This window comes from Lagopus muta, chromosome 1 (genome assembly GCF_023343835.1).
Source record: "Lagopus muta isolate bLagMut1 chromosome 1, bLagMut1 primary, whole genome shotgun sequence".
Lineage (NCBI taxonomy): Eukaryota > Metazoa > Chordata > Aves > Galliformes > Phasianidae > Lagopus > Lagopus muta.
In genome coordinates this window covers 71,276,867-71,296,436 of record NC_064433.1, presented here as the reverse complement: position 1 = coordinate 71,296,436, position 19,570 = coordinate 71,276,867, and the positions used below count along the sequence as shown (strand labels likewise).

The 19,570-nt window shown below is 43.1% G+C and overlaps 1 protein-coding gene across 1 annotated transcript; it reads left to right on the top strand.

The window, feature by feature from the left end:
- Window positions 1-10,420: 10,420 nt before the first annotated feature.
- Window positions 10,421-18,318, top strand: GPR19 (G protein-coupled receptor 19). Its single transcript, XM_048962414.1, has 2 exons — window positions 10,421-10,766; window positions 16,787-18,318. Exons 1-2 carry the CDS (start codon window positions 10,753-10,755, stop codon window positions 18,054-18,056), a joined length of 1,284 nt encoding a protein of 427 aa, XP_048818371.1. The 5' UTR covers window positions 10,421-10,752; the 3' UTR covers window positions 18,057-18,318.
- Window positions 18,319-19,570: the final 1,252 nt, after the last annotated feature.

The window sequence follows — 19,570 nt, the reverse complement described above, 5'->3', positions numbered from 1 at the left end:
TCAAGAGAGTGGGAGGGAAGAAAGGAGGGATGAAGGGAAGAAGAAGTAGGACATCATCTGCCAATTGGACCAAGCAGAGAAAAAAATCAGGAAGCAGGCAATTCTCACCTCTGAGCTGATGAACACCTCACATGTGGTGTAGGGAACCTGCTTTGGCAGGGGGGTTGGACTCGATGATCTCTGGAGGTCCCTTCCAACATCTACAATTCTGTGATTCTGTGATTCAGTCTCACAGGCTCAGAACTAATACACTCAAGAAAGACTGACATACTGATGTTCACCCACAGCTTTCTGTACTCCTTTTGTAAACACAGGGCCTCCATCCCTGCTCTCTTCCTCCTGCAGGCACATCTGGCACAGTCCCATCCCTTCACACCACTGTCCCACCCTGGTTATCTGCACCATGGGAGCCATGATCTCCTCTCAGGCCCTGCGAGTCAAAGACATCTTCTTTGAGCCATGAGCAGCCCAAAGGCATCTCTTGCATTATTCTCAGGCAGATAATTCCTTGTGTCCCACTGTGCACTGTGCAGTGTCAAATCTACAATCTTCTGTCGCAAAAAAAAAAAAATGGTCATCCAGTCTGTCTCATTTCATGACTGAATTCTAAGGATATTTCCTTTCTCTTTGTTGTAATTTAGCTCATGTGCCAAATTACATGCTGATTGAAGAAAGTACGCGCACACACACACACAAAATCACACACTATTAACAGCAACAAAAGAGATGTATTACTCAATTTGCCTTTCCTGACAGTTTTTAAATTCCCATAATTTTAATGATGCAGAGCCCTAACCAGCAAAAAACAGCAAGGCAGGTTCGCTTTGGTGGAACATTTTATCATTGCTGTAAGACTGGGGCCCATTCTCACAACAGACATTTTTCTGAATAAGGCTGGTTTAGAAGAAAATAAATAACTACATCATCATGAAAATCACACCAAATTTCCTCATATGGTTTGACAAACAAGAAGATATATTAAAAGATTCAATTAGTTGCTTAGTTTTGGTTTTTTTTTCCCCTAGCACCAGGTACACATGATAATGATATACCAGCAAGGTCCTAGAAATTTACCTCATTTTAGTCCTCTGATTCAGACAAATCTCATCTACACTGATGCCTCCTTGCTTTGACATTTTGGGTTGTGTATTTATCTCTTACATACGAGTCTGAACAGAAGTCATTCATTTCATGGTCCCAGCACATAGCTGACTGCAGTGAACTGGGGCCAGTTTCATTCTGGGCTTGTCTGCTTCCCCTGAAACCTGTACAAACATACAGCAGCTGTATGGACAAGGTCACATTTTAATTTCAAAGGTGGCAGCACTAATTCAGCTCTAATTATCATCATAACCATGTATAATTTTTATACTTTAATCTGCTACAAGTCTTGTCCCTCAAAATCAATATACCTACTTGCCAAGCATTTCTTACCATAAGCAATACCATGCTTGGATTAATCATTACTCTTATGAACTTCATATCAGATAAACATTAAAAGTCCCATAAAAAAATAGAATAATTATTCAATTTTGCATTAATTATTCATACAATAAGAGTCTTGTCCCCCGCAAGGATTTCTCTTGACTCTTGTCTCCCCTTCTTCTACAAAGCCTTAATGCTAGGAGACATGCCAAATAGTCAGGTAAGCAAAATCCCTCCCACTGTAAGAGCAGAGCAAGTCCTAGATCAACTCATGAGACTGCATATGTGCAAGTCTATGGGGCCAGATGACATACATCCTGGGGTCCTGGGGGGAACTGGCTGATGTGGCTGCCAAGGTGCTCCCCACTATATTTGAGGTTTTAGCTGACAGACAAAGTCTTGGGTGATTGGAAAAAGGGAAACACCACTCCCATTTTTAAGAGAGGGGAAAAAGGGAAGACTGTGGGTACTACATTTTGGTGAGACTCGCTTCTGCCTTCCCTGTCTGGGAAGGTGATGGAGCAGATCACCCTGGAAGAGAAGTTAATCCACATGCAAGATAAGGAGGCGACCCAACACAGTCAGCCCAACTTCACCAAGGGCAGGTCGTTCCTGACTGGTGGCCTTCTATGATAGAATGATGGTAGACAGAGGGAGGGTAACAGATGTCTTCTACCTGGACTTGTTTCTAAACTGGGGAGAGATGAAGGTTGGACTATTTGGAGAATAAAGAGGTGGTTGGACAACAACAGGATTGTGGTCAACAGCTCTTTGAGCAGGTAGAGGCCAGTCATGAGTTGTGCCCCTCAGGGTTCCATCTTGGGTCTAGTGCTCTTCAACATCTTTATCAATGAAATAGACAATGCAATTGAGTGTATCCTCAGCAAGTTCACCAGTGACACCACGCTGAGTGGTGCAGTTGACACAATAGAAGGATGAGATGCCATCCATCCAGAGGGACCTGGGCAGGTTTGAAAAGTTTCAATTAAATTCATTCTCAGCAAGTTTGCCAATAACACTAAGTTGAGTGGTACACTTGAACTAACGAAAGTACAGAATGCCATCCAGAAGCCAAGCTTTAGAATTGGGCCTGCATGAACCTTGATAAAGTGCCATGTGTCACACTTGGGCCAGGGTAATCCCAGGTATGTATACAAACTGGGAGAAGAACTCACTAAAAGCAGCCCTGCAGAGAAGGACTTGTGGATTTTGGTGGATGAAAAGGTAGACATGAGCCAGCAGTGTGTGTTTTCAGCCCAGAAGGCCAATGGTATCCTGGGCTTCATCAAAAGAGGAGCGGCCAGCAAAACAAGGGAAGTGATTGTCCCACTTTTCACTGTCCTCCTGAGGCACCACCTGCAGTACTGCACCTAGGCCTGGGGCCCCCAGCACAAGAAGGTTCTGGAAATGTTGGAGCATGTCCAGCGAAGGACTATGAAGATGAACAGAGGACTCGAGCATCTCTTCTATGAAGAAAGGTTGAAGGAGCTGGGCTTGCTCATTTTGGAGAAGAGAAGGCTCCAGTGATCTCACCGTAACTGTTAAGTACCTAAAGGGAGCTTATAAATGTAAGAGTGACTTTTTACATAGTCTGACAGCGATAAGAAAAAGGAGAATATTTTAACACAAACAGAGGAGAGATTTTAAGTAGATACTGGGAAGAAATTTTTCAGAAGATGGTGAGACACTGGAATAGGTTGTAAATGCCCTATTTCTTTAAGCATTCAAGGCCAGGCTGGATGGGACTGGCCACCCCACTTTTGATGCAGCCCAGATACTGTTGGCCGTCAGGACTGCAAACTCACACTACTGGCTTTCATTCAGCAGAATCTCCAGCCCTTTGCAGGGCTGCTCTCAATCTGTTCATCTTCCAGTTTCTATTGGTGTTTGGGATTGCCCTGACTCAGGTACAACACTTTGCACTTGGCCTTGCTGAACTTCATTAAATTCACATGGACCCAGTTCTCAAGCTTGGCTACTGGATGACATTCCTTACTTTTGTTATTTCAAGTGTATCACTCAGCTTAATCTCATGGGCAAATTTGCTGAGAATGCACTCAATCCCACTGCTAATAAATTTATTAAGCTGATCCAAGTATGAATCCTTGGTGGTCTCCACCTGAGTCTTGAGCCATTGCTCACAACACCCTGAGTGCCACCATTCAGCCATCATTCAAATCCATATTTCTCCAATTTAGAGATAACTACATGAATAATTAAGTATCAGAGATTAAAACAATAAATAAATAAATAAATCGATAAATAAATAAATAAATAAAACAAGAAGAAAAATATAGGATTGAGGGAAGCCTCAGAGATTGGGCAGGTACTGATGGCTGTTCAGTCTCCTGCCTCTGTGTTGCCTGAATTCCCCATGTACTCAAGGGACAAGACTTGTTCCTCCAAAGGACAATGGCGAGTAGGCGATTTGGCTTTTGTCTTTACTTGACTCTCTAGCTGGGGTTGCAGATTCAGGCACCTCGTTCTATACCAGACGAGGAGGCACCCATCTCCACGGGCGTAGATGGAGCCGGGCGGTCCCGATGCCGAGGGCTCTCCCCTGACCCGGCACGCCGGGTGCCGCACGAGGGCAGCATCGGTTTTCTCTGTGCTTCCCCTTTTTCTTTCCTTCCCAGAGCATCTCTCCTCTCAGACGCTGCACTTGGGGTTGTGCCAAAAAGCTCATCTGGCAGTGAGACTTTTTCCAAGGGTTACTAAATCGGTCTGGAAGACAGAGAGCGGGAAACTTATTACACTTATGCATATGTTTGTATTTCGAATATGTACTTAGCTCCTCAATTCATATATCTAATATGGACCAGTAAAGGTCCTCAGAGAATTTCATTCTCAAATGGGGACATTTTGAAAGAGTGCAAAAGTATTATGGGTGGTGGTGATTTGTTTGTTTTGTTGTTGTTTCTTGTCTCTGTGTCATCAAGAGTGTCTAAGTGCATCCATGCTGGTGCACAAAGACAGCATCTTTTTCTGGTTTATAAACCCATGGGGCTGAATTTACCATGATACAGAAGGACAGGACAGGGAGCAGGTCCCTTTGAATGTCAAAGCCCCAAAAACACACTGATCCTAGGAAGTCAATAGCAACAACAATCTCACAACACTGTATTCTGTGCCTTTTGGGGGTATATTTCTCTTTCTTGCAGTTGTAGGGAAGCAGTGTTGGAAGGAGCAGTAGATTCATTCTGCTGTATGTCTGTATCTTCTAATTCTCTACCAAGGGCAAACTAACAACCTTCACTGCTAGAGCCAATGCTAAGAGCTGTAAGTTCTCCTGCTTATAACTGCCTTCTGAAAGTGAATGTGAACCTGTCACAAAGATTCGTGAACTGGTTGCTCAGACAATGCTCCAGAGAGGAATTTATGTCCCAACATAAGCACCTCCTTACTTTATTCAACTCAATGGTCATCCTGGTTTCCCTTGTCTTTCTGGTTACCCAGTGCCTTGCTTTCTGCTCCAGCAGGATCCCCATTCTGACTGAGATGCCACAATTATGTATGCAGCTGCTGCTCTGTGCAGACCAGACAAAGGCCTGGATCCAGCAGTGCTGCTCAGACACTTCAAAGAGGTAACTCCATTTACACAGCTCCTGGTGAGAGAGGATTCAAGCTATGGGTCTGAGTGCCTCACAAACAACACCAGAGTTTACTTCACAGTAGGAAGAAAGAAATTACCATACCTGTTCAAATAAGAAAACCTGTTGGCTGAGGTAAGTGATAGATGATTGCTATTTTTGCAATAGGCATGCACAACATCCTCACTCTCATTTTTAAGGTTAAATTAAAAGCTGAGGGGAAACAAAAGCCATTATGTGATAAAACCTGTTGTCTATTCGCAGGGCTTGTTTATCATTTGTTAAAGCTTTGTTTGAATTGTAGAATCATGGAATCATAGAATTGCTCAGGTTGGAAAAGACCTTAAAGATCAAGTCCAACCACAACCTAATCCTACTACTACCCTAACTCTAACAATCCTCTACTAAATCATGTCCCTGGGCACCTAATTCAAATGGTTTTTAAACACATTCAGGGATGGTGACTCAACAACCTCCCTGGGGAGCTTATTCCAATGCTTAACAACCCTTTCAGTAAAGAAGCCTTTCCTGATATCCAACCTCTGGTGCAACTTGAGGCCACTTCCCCTTGTCCTGTCACCAATGAGAAGAGACCAGCCCCACTCTCACTGCACTCACCTTTCTGGTATTTAAAGAGAGCAGTAAGGCATCCCCTCAGCCTCCTCTTGCCCAGACTAAACAGCCCCAGTTCCTTTAGTCGCTTCTCATATGGCATATTCTCCAAGCCCTTCACAAGCCTTATTGCCCTTCTCTGGACTTGCTCTAGCATCTCAGTGTGTTCTGTACTAAGGTGCACAAAACTGAACACAGTACTCGAGGTGAGGCATCATCAGTGCCGAGTACAGGGGCAGGATATTTCCCTAGTCCTGCTCACCACACCATTCCTGTTACAAGCCAGGATGCCATTGGCCTCCTTGGCCACCTGGGCACACTGCTGGCTCATATTCAGCTGACTGTCCATCAGTACACCAAGGTCCCTTTCCATCAGGCAGCTTTCCAGCCACTCCTCCCTGTAGGAGCCTGTAGGGTTGCCTGGGGTTGCTGTGACCAAAATGCAGGACCCTACCCTCATATTGAAACTATTGAAATATTGAAACTCATACGATTTATGTTGGCCCATTGATGCAGTCTATCCAGGTCCCTCTATAGTGCTCTTCTCCGCTCAGGCAGATCAACACTTCCTCCCAACTTGGTGTCATCTGCAATCTTACTAAGGGTGCACTCAATCCCATCAATAATCAAGATCATTAATAAAGAAGTTAAATAGAAGTGGTTCCAGTACTGAGCCCTGGGGGACACCACTCCTGACTGGCTGCCAACTGGATTTAACTCCATTGACCACAATTCTTTGGGCCCAGCCATCCAGTTTGTGTTTCTCCCAGCAGAGTGTTAGCCCATCCAAACTTTGTGCAGCCAGCTTCTCCACGAGGATGTTGTGGGGAACAGTGTCAAAAGCTTTACTGTCATCCAGGTAGACCACATTATCAGCTTTACCTTCATCCACTAAGCAGGTCACCTTGTCATAGAATGAAATCAGGTTTGTCAAACAGGATCTACCATTGATAAACCCATGCCGATCCTTTGGTTGACCTTTAATTGATCCATGATGGTTCCCGAAAATCAGTGCCCCATTTTTTTTACAATGATAAAGTTAACTCAGAAATGAAGTCAGCTTCTTAGAGATGCATTATGTTCCAATCACAAAGATTCCTAGCTTGTAATCTCTCAGAAACATATTTTGTAACAAAAGTAGCATTCAACCTATCAAGCAATCTGCAGATTTCAAAAGTGACTTCAACTTACAAACTTTTTGCCCAACTTTCTGACACATCTCCAACTATCTCTGCTAACTTGAAATTTGTCAAGATGTTCATTTAAGACTCACATCACCAGTTCTGGACTACATGAGCCTCCTAGACTAAGCTGTGATTCTCCTACTCACTGTTTATACAACAGAACATTTTTATCACTTCTCTGCCAAAGAACAACACACATACAAATGAGTCAGCAGCAGATAAGTAAAACTTCTCTTTTGTTCTGTCAGGTAGGAAATAGATACCCCCACCCAAAAAAAAAAAAAAAAAAAAAAAAAAAAAAAGATCTCCCATTTAATTTCAGGGAAAAAAAAAGTCATGGTCAAATTCAGGAGAATATATCAGGTGAAGATAACAATTTGTTATTCCATTTTCCTCTGCATTGGATTATCCAGACTTCTGGTACTTACCTTAGCATCCTTATACAGGAACCCCTGATTTGCACTGTTAGAAATCCTTTCTGTGCTGATTCTACTGGTCTGATTTTGACAACACTGAATGATCGGAAACTGCCTCTGAGTAGAGCCGTAAGACTGGTATCCCTAGGGCAATGAGTACCACTTCAAAGCAGGCACAGACCTCACCTTTACTTCTGAATGAGAACTTCAGCATCGACTCTCCATTCATTTGAAATACATCCTTAAATTAAGAATGTAGCAGATGTGGCAGACACAAATGTGATTCATCTCAGCTGAGCTCCATGCATGCAGATCAATTAAATGTCAGCTATTAGAATTCACACTGCAGAATATTAACTTCAAGGCACAGTGAATTCTGCTTTGCATATAGTGCTTAGAGAAGAGACAAAGACATCTAGTTCAAATTGAGCCTTAATGAAGCAAAAACTGCTTTTCTGAATGCAAATAAGGGCAAGCCACCTTTTACTTTGGGCAACTTACTATTTCCACATGAAATGGAGATAAGATGTCCCCTGAGCTAGTTATCCCAGAATTTCAGTTTCTCTTCAGGGTTTTGCTCAGATTTTACAGGAGTCTAAAGACAGCAAGCAGAACTACATCTCTAGCTTAGCTATGGGTCTGCTTGCTACTCTCTGAACCATTGTTGGGATTTAAACAAGAAGAAACAAGCAAAACTATTCTATCCTTAGAGTATCATTAGAATAATAGAATCACAGAATCATTAAGACTGGAAAATATCTCCAGGATCCAAGCATTCACCTACCACCAATACTTCCCCACTAATCGATGTTCCTCAATACAACATCTAAATGATTCCTGAACCCCTCTACCTCCCTGGGCAATCTATTCCAGCAGCTGACCACTCTGTAGGAGAATAATTTTATCCTAATATCCAACCTGAATCTCCCCTGTGCAAACTGAGGCCATTCTCTCTAGTCCTATCACTAGGTATGCAGGAGAATAGGCTGACCATCCACCTCGCCACAGCTTCCTTTCAGGTAGTTGTAGAGAGCTTTAAGATGTCCCCTGAGCCTCTTCTTCTCCGGAATGAACAATCCAGTTCCCTCAGCCACTCCTTATAAGATTTGTTCTCCAGACCCCTAACAAGCCTCACTGCTCTTCTCTGAACACACTCCAGGGCCTCAATGTATTTCTTGTAGTGAGGGACCCAAAACTGAACACAGTACTTGAGGTGCAGCCTCACCAGAGCTGAGTGAGGGGATACACTATTTCTGATACAAGCCAGGATGCCATTGGCCACCTGTGCACACTGCTGGCTCATGTTTAGTCAAGCATCGACCAACAGCCACAGGTTCTTTCTTCCACACAGTCTTCCAGCCACTCTGTCCCAAGCCTGGGGTTGTTGTGGACAAAGTGCAGGACCCAGAGCTTCTTGAACTTCATTCCACTGGCCTCAGCCCCATGATCCAGCCTGTCCAGATCCCTCTGAAGGGACTTCCTTCCTTCAGGAAGATTGACACTTTCTCCCAAACTGTCATCTGCAGACTTACTACGGCTGCACTCGATGCCCTCATTCAGATCATCAATAAAGATACTGAAGAGGACAGGCTCCAGCACCAACCTCTGGGGAACACCACTTGTGACCGGTCGCCAGCTGCATTTATCTCCATTCACCACAACTCTCTGGGCCCAGCCCTCCAGTCAATTCTTTACCCAGCAAAGAGTGTACCTGTCCAAGCTACATGTTGCTAGCTTCCCCAGGAGAATGCTGTGGGAGACAGTGTCAAAGGCTCTGCTAAAGTCTAGGTAGACCACACCAACAGCCTTTCCCTCACCCACCAGAAGGGTCATTCATTCACAGAAGGAGATTAAGTTGTTCAACATGCCTTTTATGAACCCATGCTGGCTGAGCCTGATCCTCCCTGCATATGCCATGTGATCTCACTCAAGATGGTCTGTTCCATAAGCTTCCCCAGCACTGAGGCCAGGCTGTAGTTTCCCTGATCCTCCTTGTAGAAGAAAGTCACACTGGTGAGCCTCCAATCCTCCGGGACCTCTCTGCTTGACCAGGAATGCTGTTATATGATGAAAAGCATCTTGGCCATCACCTCTGCCAACTCCCTCAGCAACCTCAGGTTACCTTCTGGTCACACTCCTTTTAATGCACTGCAGGATCCCAGTGGCCTTCTTGGCCACCTAGCCACATTGCTGACGCACTGATAACCTATAGTCCACCAGGACCCCCAGGTCCTTCTCTGCAGAGCTCCTCTTCAGCAGGTCATTTCACAGTCTGTACTGACACATGTAGTTACTTCTTCCCAAGTGCAAGACTCCATATTTGCTTTTGTTAGGAAGTTCCACACAAATCTGTGAAGGAATTTCATCACAGTGAGTGTGAGGGAGCACTGGAACAGGTTGTTCAGGGAGGTTTTGGAATCTCCTTCTCTGAAGATACTCAAGATCTGCCTGGGTGCCTACCTCTGCAGCCTGGTCTAGGGAGCCTGCTTTGCAGGAGGGTTGGACTCAATGATCTCTAGAGGTCCCCTCCAACCCCTACAATTCTGTGATTCTGTTATTCTTGTCCATTGTGAAGACTGGAGTGACACTGGCTATCTCCCAGTCTTGAGGTGCCTCTTCTGTTCTCTAAGACCTGTGAAAGATAATAGATAGCAGTTCGGCAGTCACCTCTGCCAGCTCTTTCAGCACGTGTGGATGCATCACATCAAGGCCAATGGCTTTGTGCACACTGATCCCACAGCAACTGTGAGAGACTCACTTTTGAATACTGAGGAGAATTGTCATTATTACATATTTCTTATTAAAGCATATGTGGCAGAAAATATTTTAAAAGAAATTATGTCAGTGTTATACTCCATATTGAAAAAAGATGTCTAATTCCAAATGGGAAACAGACACTCTGATTTCTCTATTATTTTTTTTTCCTAATAAGTCTCAGTATCTGTATGATAATGAAAAAAAAATTAAAAAGAAATTAAAAAAAAAAAAGAAGACGAAGAAGAAGAAAGAAAGAAAGAAAAAGAGCATGCATTCCCAAAGGCAGCTAATTAAAAATTCCCTCCACCTCCCTGTCCTTATCCACTATCCCTTTCTCTTTCAGGAGGCAGGGTCTCATGGCGACCATGGCGAAAGAGGCATGGCATCTTCCCCAGCAGCCGCTGCTCACCATAGCAACCGGGACGTCAGCGTCGACCGCCAGCCACCGCAGCCGGCAGAGCGGTGGGGAAGAACCGGTGCACCCAGCTGCCACCCCGTCGGGGCCACGGGGCCGGGGCGGGAGCCGTGCCGCTGTCCGCGGTGCTGACGGGAGAGGCCGCGACGGGGCGGGGGAGGAGGGAATAGCGCGAGTCAGCAGCCAGCTCTGCCACACGTCGTTTTCCCTTAAAGTAGAGGGGCAGAATAACCCACCCCTCCTATTGGATTTGCAAGTGGCCGGGCACAGATGTGAACATACTGCGTGTTCTTCAATATGACTTCACTTGGGATTATAAAAGGAAGAAGGACGAGACCAGGACTTCTGAGATTATGCTTTGGAACAGGTACGTGTATCTATAGGTGCTATGCTGAGCAATGTTGTGGCTAAAGGAATAGCTATCCTTGTAAAGAAAGATGATCTTCTCCAGCGACTTACTTTATGTATATTTTCATGCGTGCTTTTAAAATCCATGGGTTTTAGCAAGGAGAGCTTTATTCAGGGACAGACACTCTGCAAGGCTTGAATGTTGAGGTGATTCTGTTGAAAGCAAAAGGGTGAGTAGAACTACTGCAGAATAAACGTCTTCATTTTCTATATAAATATATGCATCATATATCAGCATTCAGTATTTTTATATGGGATTTATTTGCTTTCAAACAATCCCCTGACATGGACAGTATGATGAAAGAAAATAACTGAGAAGAAGCAGACCAGTCTGCCCATCTGTTACTCTCAGTTGCCAGATGCATTCATGCAGCTTCTTCTTTCCCCTTGAAATTGCACTATTATAGCCACTTTGCTAAAAATGCATAGCAATATTTTTCATGTATCCAGATGACTTCTAGGATGACAAGCAATATGTTGGTTCCACAGAGTTAAAGAGAAGTAAAACTGCCTTCTACTTTCAAAAGGCCATTTGTTTGTATGAGGTAGGGTTCCAAGCCAGTTCTTTCTGGCAAGGATCTTCAACAGTGGTTCTCGAAAGGGTTGTCAGTAAATCACTCTTTCAGTGTATAATTACTGGGTTTTGGAATCTTACGTTTGGGGAGCTCTGCTCTTTAGCTCAGAGGGAGAGCTAGCAAACCCTCACACCTCCACAGTACTCCTGTGAAGCCTCTGCTTGTGAAGCTGTGCAGTGCAATTTCATCTGAGTTGCACCACATAATCTCATGTGATTTTTTCCTTTGGCAGTCCCACCAGGCATCTTCTCTCAGGTGTCCAGCAATTCAGTGTGACTCCCAGTCAGAGAAATGTCAACCAGAGAATGCAGGATAAGCCTCAAGCAGAGCCCACTTCCCCTTCCTACCTCAACCTCAGTCTTCTCAGCAACAAAACTTGAAGCAGTATTTGTGTTTTTAAGATTTATCCATTACAGCATCTTCCATCTCTCCCTACTTTCCCTTCAATTGGCAGCCAGAACAAGCCTTGCAGCTGGCACCCTGCCCAAGTAAATGTCTCCAGTGCAGGGACTGCTTCTTCCTCAGTGGCTTAGTCTTCCCTGAGCTCAGCTCAGTCGGGACATCCCTTCCAACAACCATTTCTACACCAGGCATTTCCAACCTAACTGCAGGCTTTGCATGGCCTCCAGTTCCCTCCTGCTTCCTCAGCAAAGTCAGTATGAGAAGGCCATGAAAAGCTCTCACTAAACCATATCCTCTGACAGAGGCCATAGGAGCATCCTCCTACTGTTTGTTCGGGACTTCTCCTTCTTTTATTCCTATCACGTAAGTCTTCCTGAAATCATATTCAGGTCTCTGGCAGCTCTACCCCTGGCATTATTATTAGACACCAGTGCCATCCTACTCTTCTGCTCTACACCTGGCACAAGTGACCCGTGTCACGTGAGCTCTAGATCTGTCTTACTGGAGAAAATACAGGATCATAAAGCAGACATTCATTCCAGACATGAAAGTTTGGACCAGTGCATAAATATTGCAACCATATTCACTGCATGAGTGCTGATAAAGCAACTTTTACAACTTAATGTCAAGAAATCATTCCTGTGTGAAATTTTTATGTAGAAGAAGAAAATATCTATATTCTCCTAAGTAAATTGTCAGTGTGAGCTGAGCTGCTGTCACCCTCACATATGCTGCTGGCATGTTTTCCATGCGGGGGAGAGGAGGCTTGGTGGGGAGAGGATGAGAATTTCCAGGAGATAGGCAGAAAAATCAGCCAGGCATGAGATTCATCACAGCTCATCTGTCAACACCCACCATGAAAAACTAGTCCTGTAAGCATTGCATTCCTCACATCAAGCACCAGTGTGTGTTGTGCTTTGAACAGGGCCTGGTGTTGCCAAAAATGAGTGTATGAGTGTGGGAGAGTACACCTATTTTTTTTTACCTCTGAATCAGGGAAGGACAGCATCATTCCCCACTGAAGAAAGCAGAGCCTGCAGAAGAATATTTCAAGCTTTTGTTGCACAACACCAGTAGGTGGAACCTGTTTTGAAAGCAGGGTTGGAAATTAGGTCAGCCCCCCTCCTCCTTGCTCCCAGTCTTCCTGCCCCCCACAGTCACAATGGGCAAAGAGATATGGGTTCTGTCATCGTTTTTCAATCAGTATTCAGCTAAAGTTTTGGCTACTAGCCACAGCAGTAGGAGAGTAGAACAGAGCTTAGAGATTTTTAAGATTCAGTGGATCTTCCTTTTGAGTAAGAAGAATTACACCTAAAACAAAAGACCATAATCTTTTTTTCCTTTGTTTGTCTTGGCACTGTCTTTAAGAGTCTCAGCCAATGTGCAGTACCTTGTAACTTGCACATGTTCTTCAACACTGAATGTTTACCAAACTCATGAGCCTCTGGGCCAAAACTCAGGGCCCAGCTCTGCAGCCAGAGGAGTTGCTTCAGATGTGAAGTGACATCCAGAAGCAACATGTGGACCCAGTTCCTGGCTGGTGAGTTTCTGCATGGCTCACCAATTACTAAGCCCAGTCAGCCACTTATTTTCCTCACACACATAGCAGAAAAACATTGTTGAGATTCATGCAGTAGCTGAAAGCAACATACGGTAGTTATATGCGATGGAAATAACTATTTCCTTTACTTGATTCCATCCCCATTTCCTACTCTCTCACCCTGCAGTATAGGCTAGGCAGCAGATATAAAGTACAACAAGCAGACATAAAATATAGCAATGTGTGTCAGCTTACACTGTCAGTTCAGTTCAGAAGCTTTTACTGTACACCGGCTTACCCACACCTCCAGGCACACGACCTTTAGCTAACGATGCTGCCGAACAGGATTCTCTACCAGCAGAGGGCAGAAGCAGGGGTGCGGGCAGCGGTATATAAAATATGGGTTTGAATCTCAAAAGATGAATCTCAAAAGTCTTGTTCTCCTAATAGAAGAGAGACAGATGTTTTCTATCCCTTTGTACAGGAATGAAGAGAGTAAGAACGCACTCAAGAGATTTCCAGGCTGTGCTCAGAAGAGCAGGTGGAGAATAGGAAAGGCTTCATAACAAGAGCAGGGTGAGGAGCTGAGAGTTTTTATGAATACTAGCACAGAGACAAGAACTGGCAGGGAATCTGCATGCTTTCAAAAGCATGTGCAGCCACATTCCTACCCTGGAAGCACAAGTACTGAATGGCCTCAAGATGCACACAGGCATCCCTATGCAGCAAGAGACAGTTACAGGTCAAAAGGCTCTGTGCTATTCTATAAAAGGATTATTGCACTGAGACCCAGCACATGTAGCGTAGTTAATTTGAGTTAAGGCAAGAGTGAATGTCACCTCCTAGCATCTTACACCCAGACAAAAGCACCCCATCCTGATTCAATTTACTCCTGCTTCTCACATTGATTAAACTCCTTTAGATGAAGCATTCCTCTTGCAGTCTGGCAGCTACTCCCAAGAAATTCTTCTGAGAGGGGAGTTCATGGAGTAAAAGACCAACATAATGTCCTTCAAATAACTCTCTGGGCCTCAGCATGACCAGCATTTTGCAGTGATGATGCAGAGGACTTAAACACACTGGATAAAAAAGCCACTGTGCTATTTACTTAGCTATCTTTTGTTCCTAAAAAAAAAAAAACAAAAAAAAAAAACAGTGACTGGGAAAAATATTTATTCTTTTGATTAAGCACTAAAAAAGACCATCTGTTGCATTCCTTTTTGAATCTTTTTAGGTTTTACTGCTCCAAATTGCAATGGAAATGACATTCCTAGACAGGACAGTAAACATGTAGTAACTATGCCATATAGGTTTTATACAACAGCACAGAAGATGTGGCAGTGATTTTATGTCACTCTTGTGGCTCAGGTACTTCTCTGAGGAACAGACCTCTTTTGGAGAGTTAGCATTTCCTTTACTATCAACTCAAAGGCATATCCCTGGAAATGATGCATTTGGGCTTTCACATTACAAAGTAAGTCCATAAGGTAGGACATGCAGCACCAGGAAATCCCTCTTTGATGATAATGAAAACTTCCTTATACCCTATTGATTTCCATATAAATCTACAAAGCTTCAGATTTTAAACAAAAATATAGGAAGTCCTCATATCAATATTAAGAGGATTCTTACTCCAAAATATTTAGAACAAAAGAGTGAGAATTTTAGTAAAGCTGCATCAGTGCAGATTCTCAATTAGTAAAAGTGTAATTTAACTCAGATCTATGTTGTTTTTATTTAAATGGAAAAACAAGCAGAAGTATTTTTAAAATAAACAAAAATGTCATTAGGCCTTATGTATTTATGTAATTTTTACTTTTTTGGGTGTCCAATACCTGCTTATTGACAAAGAAGGCAGAGGGGAAAATAAAGAGCTCAGTGCCATTTTTCATACATGCAAGTTTGACAGTTCATTGACACTTAATTGTATTTTAGTTAGCAAAGCAGCAAAAAGGGGCATGAGAATTGCAGCAGGATATTTCTGAGTGGCAGATACCTTTGCATGTCAAGAAGGGAAATTAAGGAAGAATATAATAGTTCTTTTATATCTGGCTAATAGGCTCCACATGTATTATTCTATTACAGATCATTCCAGCATGCAATTTAGCAGGTTGTGCTGACAGTGCATCCTGCCACTCTGCCAAAGAAAGCACCCTATTACCCTGCAGACAGTTGGCAAAGGCAGGATATCTCCAGGAGAGCACTAGATGGAGAGGGGGAAAGGGGTTACTTCAGGAACCAGGACTCTTCTGCCAGGAAAATCTACTAAGAAAACATTTAGGTAAGGCAGGTAAGGACGAGGGAGAAGCAGAGGCCAGACTGGGCAGCATGAGAAAGGACGAGGGGCAGGGTATCTCCTGAAGGCTGAGGTCCCTTCCAGACAGCTGACACCCACTTCTTGGTCTCTGGATGTCCTCTCCTTGTATCCCCAACTGTTATTTGAAAAGAGGGACTCGCATAATGTTCCTGAAACAACACTGTCAGTTATCAGCCTTAGACCGCTTCAGCTAAACTTAATATGAGATGTTTGCAGTTTAGATGAACACAAAAGCTGCTCAATAAGGCTAGCTTCTCTGGGAGTAGTGTTGGTGACTCACACACTGACCCACTTTCTGGTTCCCAGCCAGCAGCCAAGCATGTTGTGAGGCTGATGCGGTGGGGCCAAGACTTGGAGAAGACACAGCAGGTTCCTGTCACAGCCCAGCTGTTCTGTGCAGAGTGGCTGCATCTATGCAGATGTGCCATGCACACAATGTTTCGTTAAGATCAGCTGGTGAACACTAAGTCTAAATAGCTCAAGGAAAACATCTTCTGTAATCACATCAAACAATTAGTACATCTTTTCCTCTTCCACATCTGGCTATTTTTTTATTGCGTTCTTGAAGATTCATTTGGTAGCTTTGTGCTTAGAGAAAGTAGTTGGTGTAAAGCCAGATAAAGGCAGAGAAAAAAAACATCAGAAAAACACTGGATAAAACCTCAGAAAGCAAATCTGCTGATCTGGATCACTTGAAATCTCAAGGAAGACTGTGGTGGTTTTTGACTTTCTCATTTGGCTTCTGGGATGAACTGTTTTTTTGCTAAGAGATTAATCCTGATATATCTGAGTTAGTACAAAGACTCTAGAGCTAAAGACTCACATATTGTAACCACAGGAACAGATCTTCCATTTCTAAAAGAAGAAGGTTTTGCAGTTCACCTTGAATTGGATTGGATGGACATTTTTCAGAGCATCAGGCAAGATGTCCGTACATGCACAGTCAGTAGTACAACATGCTCTGCCATTTAATCTGCTTGTGAAGTTTAAGACAATCTATGGGAAACATAGTGATTATTGCTATATTAGAAAATCTTGTAATATATTTCTGGCTATTTCTCTGAAATTCACGTATTCAAATTATTATTCATTGATTAAAGTAAGTTTTCACAAATACTTACAACATTTTGTCTTCATTCATACAGAGCCCAAGCAGGAGACATGACTGTCATGTTTGACCATAGTACGGACAACAACAACGTTTCTTTTGTTCTCCCTACATTATTGCTTCTGCTGCAGAACAAAAGCTACCCCAAGACCTCCCTTCCTGCAGCTGACCATGAGATGACAGAGTCACCCCAGGAGCCCAGGCCAAGCAAGAACCGCACTGTCTTGCAGTATGAGTTGAAGCCAGGGGAAATTGTATCAGCCAGCATGGTTTTTGGAGTACTGTGGATAATTTCCATCTTTGGAAACTCCCTCGTTTGCTTAGTGATCCACAGGAGCAGGAGGACGCAATCAACCACCAACTATTTTGTTGTCTCCATGGCTTGTGCAGATCTTCTCATCAGTGTTGGAAGTGCACCATTTGTGCTGCTTCAGTTTACAGCAGGCAGGTGGACACTGGGGAATGCGATGTGCAAACTGGTAAGGTATATTCAGTATTTCACTCCCGGAGTCCAGATATATGTGCTCCTCTCCATATGTGTGGATCGATTCTACACTATTGTCTACCCACTGAGCTTCAAGGTGTCAAGAGAGAAAGCCAAGAAAATGATTGTAGCAGCTTGGATCTTTGATCTTGCATTTACATCACCCGTTTTCTTTTTCTATGGCTCCAATGAGGATGACCATTGCAACTTTTTTCTCCCAGGTTCTTGGGAAGGAGCCATCTACAGTATTATCCATCTCTTGGTGGTGTTTTTGACCCCATCCATCCTCATTATCCTATTCTACCAAAAGGTCATTAAGTACATTTGGAGAATAGGCACTGATGGCAGGACTGTTAGAAGAACAATGAATATTGTCCCAAGAACGAAAGTGAAAACAATCAAGATGTTCTTAATGTTAAATTTAGTGTTTCTCCTGTCCTGGCTCCCATTTCATGTGATACAACTGTGGCACCCAGAGGAAACAGACTACAGAAAAAGTTCCTTGGTTTTCATGGCTATCACATGGATCTCTTTCAGTTCTTCAGCTTCTAAGCCAACCCTGTATTCAGTGTACAATGCAAACTTCAGAAGAGGGATGAAAGAAACGTTTTGCATGTCCTCCATGAAATGCTACAGAAGCAATGCATACACCATCACCACCAGCTCAAGGATAGCAAAAAAAAATTATGTCGGGATCTCAGAAATCCCAGCACCAGCCAAAACTGTAACCAAAGACTCAATCTATCATTCATTTAACAGAGAAGCAAAAGAAAAAAAGCTTGCCTGGCCTATTCATTCAAATCCTCCAAATACATTTGTCTAATTGGCTTAATATATTTTAATGGTGATTATGTACCATCAGAACAAAAAACTTGATCTCCTTTTTGAACCAATGTAAACACACTTGTTTTTACAACAACTTTTAGAGAGAGAGAGAAAAAAAAAGATATTTTATTAAATGCATTGATTTTGATGTATCTAGTCTATATAATTTCAGCTACATTTTTCTTCTGTAAGTACTCTCCCTGAATCACAAGCATATTTGCTTTTTTACAAAAAAAGCAAAGCTCTTGCATTTTCTGTTTCTCCTTTAAAAGGGAGAAAAAATACCACTGCATTTTTAATCACTGTACATTGGACACCATGTTTAAATATAAAAATACACCCAAAGACATCTCTACAGCCTTTTGTTATGCCCCTAAGAATATTGTTGCACTAGGGTTTTCCTTCTTGTTCAGACCCCATGGCTAAGATTTTTGTATGTGGTAATGCTGGCAAAACACTGAGCTGATTGAATTCAGCTATAAAATTTCCACTGCCTCTCTAGAGTCAGCACTGATTGCTTTTGCATACTCAGCATTGCACTTCTAGAGAGATCGAGTGGTAGAAGCAGCTTGAGAAAAGTCCTACCCCATGTATTACCCTCCCCAACTCCTCTCTAGCCGTGTCTACACCCACAATGTGCCTGATGAGCAGCCACAGCAGAAGAGGAGCAGCATCACCTGATTTGACCTCACCACCAAAAGTCCCCTGGCAATGGCAAAATGCAGTGGGAAGCTCCTAAGTTACTTCCCCAGTGCTCAACAACTGGTTTGGAACCAAAATGCAAAGAACAAAATTCCTAAGCCAGCCTAGGAGGTGCTTGGCTAATTGTGCAGCTTGAGCATCTTGAGCTAAAAAAAAGGGGACACATATACACCGTGGACATGTATACCATGAGTTCATTCATCCTTGATATTTACTTTTGAGGTTTGCTTAATCTGAGATACAGATCCACTCTTCCCATTAGGATTAGGTAACGCCACTCTCAGTTATCTGCTAAGATTTACAAGACTGGATCATTAAATCCACAAGAGAATGAAGAGGGGTGTATTTTTGAAAACCAGTCTGAAATGGGCAGCCTTTACATCATGCTGTTATCAAACCCATTAAGAAGAACTGGAAAGAGCCTGTGTGTTTGATATTGATTTATTTTCCTAATTCCTATTCTACTGCCCAAAACTACAGCAACACACTCAGAAAACATCATAGATAACAAAATAAGGTCAGCACAAACAGCATTTGGTGAATTCCCCTCACTCTGATGGATCAGTGTATCCACTTTACCTCAGCCTGGAAAGTTCCTGTGTTGTCTTATAACGTGAACAAGAGATTCTTGCTGGCTTCAGACCAGCAGTCCTGTTATTTCTTTGCCACATCAAAAATTTTCATCCTACTGTTATTTCCAACACAGAAACTGCTTCAGACTAGGCTCTGCTTGGATCATCATAATGTACCAGCTAGGGTACAGCCCAGTATCTTGAAGATCAGATTACCAACATGCATTTCAAAATCAGG